At 36.4% G+C, this 12974-nt stretch overlaps 2 protein-coding genes across 2 annotated transcripts in view; one reads left to right on the top strand and one right to left on the bottom strand.

Annotated features, from left to right (window-relative positions):
• The window catches only part of PP2D1 (protein phosphatase 2C-like domain containing 1), a 26294-nt gene extending 18376 nt beyond the window's left edge, over nucleotides 1-7918 (top strand). Inside the window, 1 exon segment of the mRNA XM_008583854.1 lies at nucleotides 6999-7918. Within this exon segment, the coding sequence (XP_008582076.1) occupies nucleotides 6999-7804 (806 nt within the window). The 3' untranslated portion in view covers nucleotides 7805-7918.
• A 91-nt stretch (nucleotides 7919-8009) lies between these two features.
• RAB5A (RAB5A, member RAS oncogene family) overlaps nucleotides 8010-12974 on the bottom strand; it is a 30712-nt gene continuing 25747 nt past the window's right edge. Inside the window, exons 5-6 of the mRNA XM_008583853.1 lie at nucleotides 12276-12369; nucleotides 8010-9469 (exon numbers count right to left, since the gene is read on the bottom strand). Of these exons, the coding sequence (XP_008582075.1) occupies nucleotides 9354-9469; nucleotides 12276-12369 (210 nt within the window). The 3' untranslated portion in view covers nucleotides 8010-9353. The remainder of the gene's footprint in view (nucleotides 9470-12275; nucleotides 12370-12974) is intronic.

Genomic DNA, 12974 nt, shown 5'->3' with positions numbered 1-12974 from the left:
TGATGTCATTTCAAGATCTTTAACTTAATTACAACTATAAAGACCTTCCCCCCCCCCCCCCCCCCCCCCCCCCAAATAAGATCACATTCACAGGTTCCAGGAGTTAGGATGTGGAGATATCTGGGCATATCTTTTCAGCTTTGTTCTGGGATAAAATTATTTGGAAACAGTGTGATCCTTTCAGATCTTCCTTTTATTATTTGTTAGGCAGGTCTGGAGCAGTGCCCAAGTTAGTCTAATTATTCTCCACTACTGAGGTAAGACCATTCTAATTATGCTACCCAATGACTCATAAATTATGTGCATTTCCAGTCTGGCTGGAAGGAATAGGCATGGTTGCCAGACCTGTGTGAGTTCTGGCCAATGTTCCTTCTAATCCTTTTCAAATTATTCTTTCTCCCATGTTGTGGAGTTTTTCTCACACAAACACATTGATCAGTACCCTGGTGAACACTTGAGAAGAACCCTCTGAAGATCTCTGGAATTCTCTGTGCAGCTCTCTTCTCTCAGGTATTCGATTCTAGGTAAACTCTAGCTGCCTTGGCTTCTCCAGATTCTCAGGTCTGTCTCCTCAGTCACTGTTATTGTATCTTGGCCAGGGGAAAGAGAAATTCTCTAGAATTTGTTTTGGGAAGTTATTTGAGGGCTGCATCATTTAGAGAGTACTGCATTCGCTCCTGCCTAGTGTCTGCCTGTTAATACCATCGATATGAATTAAATAATCCATTGAGGTTTTCAGACTATAAATACATGAAGGTTGGTGGTTCCAAATTCTTTATGGCTTCCTTTATTTTCTCTTTCTCTGTTCAGCATCATAATTTGAGATAGTCGATTTTTTTGCAGTCTGGGTGGTTGTAAGGGATATAGGCTTATTTTTGGTTTACTGTTTCAGTGATGGCATGGTCATTTGGGGTCCTACCTTTGTTGAGGACAGTGATTTAGTCTTCCCCACCTTCAACAAGCTTTAGGTTTTGTCTCCTGTTCCACAACCCTATGAAAATTCAATGTACATCTATTCAGCTCAATATATGATCTCAGGTAAAAGCAGGTTTTTGCTCTTGGCATAGTCTGCAATTCAATTATTACTTTCTCGATGTGAGAATTTTGTACTTTCCTGCCAGCTCATCAAGGAATATTTAGTAGTATATTATCTGATACTTGTTCTCAGTGGGTCAATCCAAGATTCAGACTGGCCCATTAGTGCTTCTTTTTAATATTTGAGTGTTTAGCGTGTGTGCTATTTCATTATCTTTATGTTCAGATTGTATATTTGTTCTTAATAATTCCTTTTAATGAGGTCCCATAAACTACTTTTATTTCATAGTGTCCTAGCTTTCTGTTCCATGAACTCACACTAGATTCAGAGACCAGGCATTTTACCCATACCTCTCTATTATCCACAATTTTTATTTTTTAAGTTTATTTATTTATTACAATTACTATTTTTTTTTAATATTCTATGATGTTGCAGAGCAGTTGGGGGGCGGGGGAGAGGGGAAAGGGGAAGGAAATAGTGTGGGAGGAGGAAGGAGGAGGGGCAGGATTGAGGATTCTGGCACCCCCCTCATTCCTGCATGGGAGACCAGGGGACTTCCAGTGATGGGCTGGTCATTGTTGGGTTGGGTGCAGATGTCAGAGGGGTCTGGCTGAAGCTCTTACTCCCCCACTGCCCCAGCTTGGGAGCCCAGGGGACTTCCTGTGGCAGCTCAGTGGTCGTCACTAGGCTAGTTTCAGGTGCCAGGTAGGCATGGCCAAGGCCCTCGGCCCCCTATCCACAATTTTTAAATTGGTGGCCATTTCAAGTCCCCTTTTTTCTCTTCTTCTCAAATTTGCAAAGTGACTCACTTCATCTAATCCTCAAAATCTGTGAGGTAAGAATAATCACATTTTTAATACGTAAGAAGATTTAGGCTCAAAGCATTATATAAAGTTACATAACTAGGGAGTGAGCCAGGACTCAAGTCTTTTAGACTAGAAGTCCAGTTCATTCAAAGGAACACTATCAGCTTTCTGTTTTTAGGGTGTGTCTTCATTCCTATGTGGCCCTCTATTTCTTTGTTCATCACTGACATTGTATCTGCAGATGTCATTTAATTTCATTTGATTTTCCTGTCGACGTAATTGTTTCTACAGATGTGGAAACTTCTGCCGACTTACACTGTTTTAATAATTTATTAAAAAAAAATACTGCCAGCCCTATCCTTTTCCCCTAAAACCCAGTTTAACACCAGAATCTCCCTCATTTTGTGTGGGAAAGAAACTATATTTTTAAATAACGCTAACCTTTTATATAACTTCCTTTCCCCCTCTCCATTATTTTTTGGGGGGGAACCTCACATGTATGCAAATCTGACTTAGAACATTCAACAAATATTTCACAAACAGTTGAGATGCATGTGTAAAATATTAGGCTTTAGGGGTACAATAGTAAGCAATGTATGATGTACAATGATCATATTTCATAATGATACATCTTGCAAAACAAACACAAGGATCTCTTAAACATCCGATGAAAACTAACTCCACAGCAGTAAGGCTCTCTTATACTAACTGTTAGTAGGAAGAGTCACAAAGCTGATATCCATGCATACAATTAAAATAATTCAACCTTTTTCTAAAATTAGAGCCTTGAAAATCTGGATATAGGTTGTTTCCCTAATCTTATTTGCATGCACTTTTAGTTTATTAATGCTCTTTTCCAATTGCTCCTTTTCCTTTCCCCAATAACTATTTACTCTTTCCCCGAGTTCCCAGTGACCACTACCTCACTCTTGAGCCTGCAATTCTACTTTATAAAGATTTTCTCATGATTATTTTTTTTAATAAACAGGTCTAAAATGAAACATTTGTTTTTTCCCCTCAATTTCTTTTGGACAGCCTCTCTGTGCTTGTTTTCTCCTTCTTGGAACACAAAATAACTTTTATTGAATGTCTACCTATTAAATTACCTTCTTGAATCCTCACAATAACCTTGACAAATAACACTGTAGTCTTTCCACCGCTGAAGACCTCCCCACAAGAACATGGCCTCTCACAAAAGATCTCCATCCCTCTCCAGAAGAGGACAAGAGGAAACACAAGAAGAGCCTGGTGCAGAGCCCTAATTCCTACTTCCTGGATGCAAAATGCCCAGGATGCTATAAACTCACCAGTCTTTAGCCATGAACCAACAGTTTTGTGTATTGTTCCGCTGTCCTCTGCCAGCACACAGGAGGAAAAGCAAGGCTTACAGAAGGATGTTCCTTCAGGAAGCAGCACTAAAAGCACCCTGAATCAAGATGAGTGGGAAACCATCCCAATAAACACATTTTGGGTTAAAAAGAAATTTGCAGGTGAAGAACTCTTAATGAAGGACACAAAGTTGGGATTAAAGTCTAAGTGTGTCAGGCTCCTAAGCCTTTCCACTTCTCCATGCTGTTTCTTCTATGCCACCCATCTTTATTTTGCCAGGGCAATCTTGTGTATCCTAGATATGTTTTTCTTATCACCACATGAAATTTCTGTTCTTCTTTCCCTTTCATTGTAAAGTTTCTTAAAACGTTCCTGTTTTCATTAACACTAAGTAAGATTCCTGGCTTTATCTAAGAAATATCTTTTTTTTTTTCCTTTTTGTCTTTTTTACTGACCGGTAACGGGATCACAACCCTCGGTGTCGCGCCCGTACCGGGGACCGGCAACGGGATCACAACCCTTGGTGTTGCGCCCACACCGCGCTCAGCCAGTGAGCGGGAACCGGTCTCCACATGGGATCCGAACCCTCAGCAGGAGCGCCGCCGCGCTCCCAAGCGGCGCACTCTCCAGTGCACCACCGGGCCGGCCCACTAAGAAATATCTTGATCTTGCCCACTCAGATCTAGAATTCCCTGCTTCAGATTCTAGAGTTCATCCTGAAGTTTACTGGACTCTTCCTTTTCACACAAGTTGGAGATAACCTAGTAATTGCAGGAGGCAGGTATATCACTGCCCTCTGCATAAGAAACACTCTACCTGACTACACATGTCACCCTAAAAAGGCTTGAGCTTCATCTCAAAGCAGCTCTTTTTAATCCCCAAGATTACTGTCCCTAGAGATGTGCTCTTCCAGTAAACTTATACCATTTTTATTCTGATAACATTTTCTGAAGAGCACAATCTCTCCAACTACCAAAGCTGGTAACTTCACATCTAGGAATTTGAATTCTTATTTATGCTCAGATTAAAATTTTTGTGTTCGCTGCTTGGTTCACTGCTTGGTTATTAGTTCTCATTTCCTCCAAAGAGCTGTTACAGGAATCTTTCTTTAGTCTGTCCGCTTTCAAACTATCAAAGACTTGCTCTTCTCTCTTCAATTCTCCAGACTATATGCACATGAACAGTGATATTTTAAAATCTTCCTCCAACTACCCATCTTCATGGGGCCTTTGTTCATCACCCTATTCTACCTTTCAAGTTAATGTAGTCACTTGACTTCAATAACCCCACTTATAGCTGACAGCATATTCAACTCCATGTTCAAGAAACAAAACCATTGACTCTCTAAATCCAATTTTTAAAATGTCTGTTCCATTAGTACTCTTTCAGAGCCTGAATCTTATTTATCCTTTACCTCCTAGGTTACATGCACGAATAGTTGAGAAACACCAGCTACCTCTTCTCCTTCACTTTCTTTCCTTCATGCACCATCCACACAGGGGAAGGATGTCCTTTTCACAGGACAAATGAACTGTCAATTAAGTAACTTGCTCAAAGTCAGACAGCAATCTGATGGTAGAGTTAAGAGCTATAATCAGGATTTAATGTTCCTTCTAGAAAATTTTATTGTGCTAAACTCAAGGGATGCTCATAGTAGTAAAATGAGCCAAAATAGCATTTCCTTCTCCCTAGTGTGTGTGCGCGCAAATAGTGCGTAAGGCTACATTTACCAAGCTCTCTGCAGAGGCAATTAAAATCATAATATCTTTTTATCATACTTCCTTCCATTGTAAGTTCATATTTGTTTTAAATTCTTTTAAAATAATATAGCAGGAAAATAATGCTTTTTCCTTTTGCTGAATGGGCTTTGGCTCACCACATGCAAATAGACATTTAGAAAGTCAATAGCTTTGACTATTTTCAGCCAAATTATGTCCCATGTTTTCAGAGCTTTGGTTACACTATTCATATGTACAGACAGTCTCCCACTTAAGATGATTCAACTTACGAGTTTTTGACTTTACAATGAGTTTATCGAGGTATTAAATGCATTTTGACTTAATGATGGGTTTATTGGGACATTAACTCCATTGTAAATAGAAGAGTATCTGTTTATGTACACATGTAAATTTTTTTCTAATTTAAAAGAGGTATTGAACCATATGTCCTCCTAATGTAATAATTCAGCTTACCCAGTTGGCATGTAAAATACCATTACATGCTGCTTTGCTGATACAGTAAGAATTTACAACCCAGCCAAAGTCAAGAATTACTTTACAGATTTACTTTCTGCTGAATCTAAGTAAAATAAGCAGCAGTAAAAATACAAAACAATAAGAACCAAAGTATAAAGAAATGAGAAGTCATATAGTTTTATGAGCTGTCATTTATATAGTAGTCAGGTTTCCAAAATACTTTTTATATACATCATCTTTTGGTACCAAATAGCTCAGATATTAATAATTTCCACTAAGTAAGTGAGCCAGTACTCTCTGTCTATACCTGACACTAACGCTACATCAACCTAGGCTTTCTGTCCAGTCCTACTAGTTGCATGGACCTCAGCTACATAAGCCTAAATTTTTCTACCTAAAAAACTGGGGGCCCTGCAAGCAACAAAATTCTGACATGGCTAAAACCAGAATATTTTATCTAAAGTAAATTTGGTATACTATTCCTGGAATTTTTTTTTTTTTTTTTTTGACTGGTAAGGGGATCGTAACCCTTGGCTTGGTGTCGCCCGCACCGCGCTCAGCCAGTGAGCGCACCGGCCATCCCTATATAGGATCCGAACCCAGGGTGGGAGCACCGCTGTGCTCCCAGCACCGCACTCTCCCGAGTGAGCCACGGGGTCGGCCCTATTCCTGGAATTTTAATTCTCAAGTGCATTATAATATTCAAACAGCACTAATCCCATCTTTAAACAATTTAGAACTTTTTATAAAAAAGTTCTGTATCAAAAAAAACTATTGCCTATGCTTGAATATATAATTATGTTCCTAAAAATGGGAAAAATCCATTTTTTCCTAACTCAAAAAATTCTATTTTTTAATAAACAAAAAAAAGTTTTAGTAATACAACCATCCCTCAAAATGTTCACAGCATGTTTAGATCTTAACATTTCAATGAAGTACATATCCACAGGTTCATCTGAACCATGAACAACATACAACCAACTTTAAAGATTTAAGTTTTCAACCAAAGGGTTTAATTTAATGTTGGCTATTATCCATTTAATACATTAATACATATTTTTTCTTCACAGGACCAATTAATTTTTTAAACCACACATTACAGGAACCTAGTAAGACTGACATTAATAGTGGCATTCTAATTTTTGCATCACCCATGACCTAAGTATGTTTAGGTTTTAATTTTTACCAGTTAGAAAATTGTCAAACTCAAAGTTTGGTTTTAATTGAAAAAACATTTATTTAAACATTTAAAATATCTGCTATATATATATATATATATATATATGTTGATTATAAAAGATCTCAACTCTTGACTCTCCAAAATAAATATTCTAAAGCTGTTTCATAAAAAAATTTAGAAGTTATCTTTTATTGTCTGTAGTTTTATTTTAATACTAAGTGCAGTATGTTAAACACTAAAAGTTGCTTAGCGAGGACTAAATTGGCCTCCCAACTTGAAATCTAAATTACTGTAAATTATCCAGTCACGATATCAATATTACACATTTTATATTTTTACATGGTCTGTTTTCTATTTAGCATTGAAACACATAATTAGTAAAGCTAACAGCATACTTTGATATAAATGGTTATTAATCTCTAGAATAATTTTTTTTAAAAATAATCTTTTAGGTAATGTGCAAGCAGTCTTATGCAGAAATGGAAAAGGTTTTTGCCTAACCAAAGAACATACTACGCGAAACATAAACGAAAGAAGAAGAGTACTTCAGAACGGAGCAGTAATTAGTTCAAATGAACAATATGGACTCCTAGAAGGGCAAATAAAAACCACACGAGGACTTGGATTTCATGGAAATCTTAAAATCAAAAAATTCATTATCCCAGCACCTCAAACCATTTCTGTCCCTATAGATGACTTATGTCAATTCCTTATATTAGCTACTAATGGACTTTGGGAAGTTTTGGATAAAAAGGAAGTCATTGCACTGGCAATGACGACGTTTCAAATGTATAAAGAAACATACTTTTCTATCATGCAAAACAAATCATCATCCAAAGGGCCCCTGTGTTTTTCAATCAGTGAACCAAACGTTACTCAATCCGAAAATAATATCCACGTATTGTTTCAGTATAAACCTGAATCTAAAGAACGTGTGTCAACTACAAATTCAAAGCAAAATTTGTCTGATCCAAAATATTCTGAATGTTGCACTTATAACCCTGAAAATGTAGAAACATTTCTATCAGAAATGACTAATCATGAATGTTGCAGTAAGAGAGAAACTGATAGATGGACTACTGCAGATGATGTGCCAACAAGTGAAAATGAACCATCATGCACTAAGAACTTCTATGAAGGTGCAGCTGAGTATGTTAGCCATGAACTTGTAAATGCTGCTTTAGAGGCTGGCTCTAGAGACAACATTACAGTTATGGTAATATTTCTCAATGGAACTGAATATCAGTTTTTGTCATAAAAATAAAGTTACAATTATCCAGAACACCAATATATTATACCACAAAGACAATTTTTCAATGAGCTAGATGATAGGATGGTTCATCAATTCCATGCAAATAATTTTTAAGAATGTAGCAAGGAAAACATAAAAGCAGATATCTGGCTATATAAAATTAATATATGTTCACTGCTTCAAGAACAAAAAAAGAGAGAAAAAACAATACTTGCTTTTTATACCACTTTATTCCAACCTGAGCACCTCAATATAAAACTAAACACTGGTGAACTGTTTTCCTTACTAATTCTGAATTACTGTAAATGTACAAGTTCTGCTAGCAGTTCAACACTTAAATAGATTAAATCATCTCTGACACATGGTAGATTTCATATAATGAAAATACCTAAAATAATTAGTGCAAGTTACTGAACTGATCAAAATAAAATGAACTTTGGAAAACTAGGCTGCAAGATTGTTACTAACATATTGCAATACTTCTGTTACAAATTACAGGTACATTGTTTATTATGGTTCTAGCCATGAAAGAACAACTGATGCCCCTTCCTTTCAAAGGAGGAGAAAACAAAATAATTAGCTGTTTTAGTAACTGTACATTTTGTATACTTTTAAGCAACACTTAAATATTACAGAAAAGTAATAAACATATGGAGACTACAATGCAGTACCCTATATACAGTACAGCTGAAGACTGAATTTAAAATAATCAAGTTTGAATGTACATAATTGTTAGTGCACTGACTATATTATGTCCAAAGGGAACAAAAGCCCCTTCCCTGCCCCCCAACAAAACCTATGTAATGGCCAGCAGTGATTAAAAGGAAATCACAGACACCTGGGTTTGTTTCATTTTTGTTGAAGAGTTCACGTTTGATGGAAACACCATCCATTAAGATGCATTTATCAGTTAGTTTTCATATTCCGAAAACAAGATGGTGTTACATTTGACTTTCTTATCCCATTAAAAAAATACCAGAAGTGGCTATAATTTAGATGCTATTAATATCCGTTTCCCCCCTGGAGATGTGGGGACTGTTTTCTTGTAGTTCATTTATTAAAATGTGGAATGTATACTTTATAGATACCAGGGGAAATTACCATTTATTTGCCTGAATACTGAGAGCTAAGCATAATCTTTAGAATCTCCTTTTAAAAAACGAACATTTTGAAGAGTCCAAATTAATAAGTTCCAGATCTTTCCCACAGATGACTAATATGTACCAGTTTGGAGAAACTGGCTGGTTAACTGTGGGTCATTTGTCTATATCCCTAGTGATGAGAAACAATTCCTCCTAATCTTCCAATAAAACAAGTACACACATACTTGTAATTCTCATTTTCCCTTTCTATTGCTGAAACATTAGTCAGAGGGACACATGCATGTTATTAAAAATTAAGTTCAAAACACTTAAAATAATTCTGTATTAGAAACTTGACTCTTATCATAAGTCTCTTCTTTTTGGAAGTCACACTGGGCTGGTTAAATGCTCCAATTCCACTGTTATAACATTTAGGAAGCAGAAGAATATTCCAGCTAGTTCAAACTGGAGATTTAGTTACTACAACACTGACTCCTGGTTGGTTGTGTGGGTTCAGTAAGGTCTACTCCTCTTCCTCTGCAAGAATTTCCTCCTGGATTCTGTGGTTCATTCTTTGGCAACTTTTTAGCTGAGAGATAAATTACCAAGATAAAGACAATTAGAATATTTATATTAAAATTACTTTTGTCTGCTTATTTATAAGCTTTCTTTCCCATTAGGGTACCAGCCAAAGTATCACATAACCTATGTTCATTCCTTTCAAATGTTTATTGAATATCTATTAAATGTCAAAAAATTGGGTGCTGTCCTAAGGGTGTTTAATTTCTGGGGAGTTCTATTCAGGGAGGGATAGATGGGGACCAGTTGTAGACACACAAAACTTAAAATTGACTAGAGCTATAATAATTCTTTACATAGATCCCCTTAATACCAGAAAAGTTGTATTTTATTTCATAATCATTAATACTTCTATTATTTAAAGAAAATCTAAGTGAATAAACATGATGGCCAGCCAATAAGTTTATCAGGAAGTTCACCTATCAATGTTCTCTCTGGATTGCCACAAACGCTTTTTGGAACAAGTCAGGATACAAACAAATATGATTAGTACCAGCACCCCAACAAAACTTGTCCTCTACTGTGCTGCCTGATTATCACTCAGAATTATGAACAATCACATCTATTTCCTTCCTGGCTTCCACAACCTTCAACCTTCAAATATCCACAGTTCCTCTCCTATGGGCTGATAAAGAACCCTATCTTGATTCACCAGTAGCTATGCCTAATATAAATGGACTTGCTTATTGATGTGCTAGACTAATTTTTTGAGGGTGGGGGAGGTAGTAATATTAAATATGTATATGAATACTGATTTTAAGGGTAACTGGACACAATGGTCTCTATCAATCAACCTTGGGGATGGACTACTACTTTACCACAGCCCTTACTCAGGGTTACTCAGAAGTTGAATGTGCTCTACTTCAAAGCTTGAATGCCTAATTGCATTGCGAATCATTTATCCCTTATTTGTTCTACATATTCCACATCAGCATTAATTAGTTTTAGAATCCTAGATGCTGAGCTGGGCAATGGGTCTGGGAGCCAGGAGCATTCGAATTTGGGAAAAAAGTCTTCATTTGGGCCACTTCTCTAGTAACGGCTCTAAAGATGGCAGAATGAATGGTAATATGATAGTAAGTTTCCAGTCAGATGTATTCACAAGCAAAGCCCTCTATGTGCTGAACTCTGGCACCCTGGGGGAGAGAACCAGCTACCATTATAAACTGTATAATAATTAATACCAAGTCAGGTTCTGGATTAAGCCATCATTTCTCCCCTTAGCAAACTTCTCCAAAGGCTTTCTGTAATTAGATCTGAGTGAGATTTTGAAATAATCACCATGTTATTACTAAATTTAAATCATGAAGAAAATGGAAAGGCCACAATTCTACTTACACTTGGGATTTCTTTCAAGGAAAAAAATTGTAATTTCAGGAAAAAAAAAAAAAAATACAAAAGACCAAAAAACCTCAAATATATAGGCTATTTTCTTTCTTTTTTCTGGTGGCTGGCCAGTATGGGGATCCAAACCCTTGACCTCAGTGTTATCAGCACCACATGTAGGCTATTTCTTGACTGAAAAATTACCTTATTAGCACATCTGAATAAAAGATACAAATTAAAACCCATTTGGTACAGTCTTAAACCATAAGAAAGTTTTAAATTTCACTCTGATTTGGGGAACTTATTGTCTCCTGTTCCTAACTTTTCAGATGTGGTTCTGATTGTAGTCTGTCCAATTTTTTTTTTTTTTAAAAAAGCATATTGTCCCACAATCCTTCATAACTGTGCCAGTATTTCCCTAGCAAACTGCAAGCCTGAGATTTTCAGGAAAATATTGTACACAACAGATAGGCAACTGTTTTCCATTTCAAATGAGCCACCAGTAAACTGTTACCTAGTGAAAAATAATGTAAGAGTACACACAGCTTTTACTAGGTTTTCATTAGCCTCAGATTTAGCTATTGTTAATTTGTATGAGTTCAATTTTAGAGTATTTCTTATTTGGGTTTAGGATTGTGACATCCCAGTTAAGAACCACTGCTATATAATAAAAGATATCATGGGATGATCAGAGTGCTGGGCACATGAAAACTGTGAAGGCAGGAAACTGTGAGAGCTACCAAGTTAGACCCTTCAGGTAGAACCTATACCTTAAAATTACTGGAAAGAGGTTAGGGCCAATAGAAATATCTTTATGTTTGTTACAGAAAAAAGGAGGCTTATTACTACTCCAATTACAGTGTTTACATTAAAATAATTTGTCAATCTGTATACTTATGTATCATATACTTTTATGAATTACATTTATCAATAATCTGACTCAAAAAGAACTTGAAGAACAAAAATTGTGCTCTGTTCAGGACAAAGATCAAGTCATTGATTAGTGAGAAAGAAATCTCATTATGCCTACATGTTGCATTAAAAAAATATTGGTATGTGTTTAAACCTAACAGAAAAACATGAGGGGCTGGCTGGTTAGCTCAGTTGGTTACAATACCAAGGTCAAGGGTCTGGATCCCTGTACAGGCCAGCCACCCAAACGAAAACAAACAAAAAACCACATGTATTTACCCAAATTTCTCAGTGACACCTCTGGAGGAAAATCTATCTGCTTGAACTATCAGGTCAAATTCCGGCCTTAACTCACTGGGAAGAAACTTAACTTACAGTATTACAATCTAATAGGTAATAATCTTTCAAATTTTACAATATTACTAAAAAAGTATCACTTGGTGGAAGGGACCTAGAAAAGTATATAATCATTAAAGAAAAAGGAAAAAAAATCCATGAAATTTTTTAAAAAAAGAGTCAAACATATTCCACACTTGTTTTGCCAATGTTTATCATTTGAATAAAGATATTAATCTTACCTATTGCCATGAATATTTCATTTACATTCATTGATGTTTTAGCTGATGTCTCCATGAATAATAAACTATTGTCATCTGCATAGGACTGTGCTTCCTGTTTATAGAACAAAAAAATGAGATATATCCCTTGGACATATGATATACCTGCTTTATTTCTGTAATAGAAAATAGGAGGCTTCCTTCTTACCACTCCAACTTGATTACCTATAGTCAACAACTGTGTAATAAGCTATAACAAGCTAAGAGCACTGTGTAGAATACTTTTACAGATTTACAATGGGATTATTTTCTTTTTTGCCTTAACTTCTTGCACTCTCCTATCCTGATTAATTTGGTCTTACATTAAATCTGCTTTCAAATAATGGGTTGGGAGATGGTTCTCTGATTTTAAATATAAAACACTCTGATCTCAATGGCAATTTAAACTTATGCCTATCACATGCAATGAAGACAAAGGGAAACGAAATATCTAACACTGGCTTCAACTACTAAATGACACATTCATACTTAAGTCTGAATGACTTCTTCTTTTTTTTTTTTTTTTTTTCTTTTTCCATGTCCGGCAACGGATCGCAACCCTCAGTGTCGCCCCCGTACCGGACCGGGACCGGCAACGGGATCGCAACCCTCGGTGTTGCCCCCGCGCCTCGCTCAGCCAGTGAGCGGGAACCAGTCTGTATGTGGGATCCGAACCCTCGG

Source organism: Galeopterus variegatus, unplaced genomic scaffold, assembly GCF_000696425.1.
Source record: "Galeopterus variegatus unplaced genomic scaffold, G_variegatus-3.0.2 Scaffold3066, whole genome shotgun sequence".
In the NCBI taxonomy this organism is placed as follows: domain Eukaryota; kingdom Metazoa; phylum Chordata; class Mammalia; order Dermoptera; family Cynocephalidae; genus Galeopterus; species Galeopterus variegatus.
The sequence above is the reverse complement of the archived record's forward strand: the minus strand, read 5'-3'. Positions and strand labels throughout refer to the sequence as shown.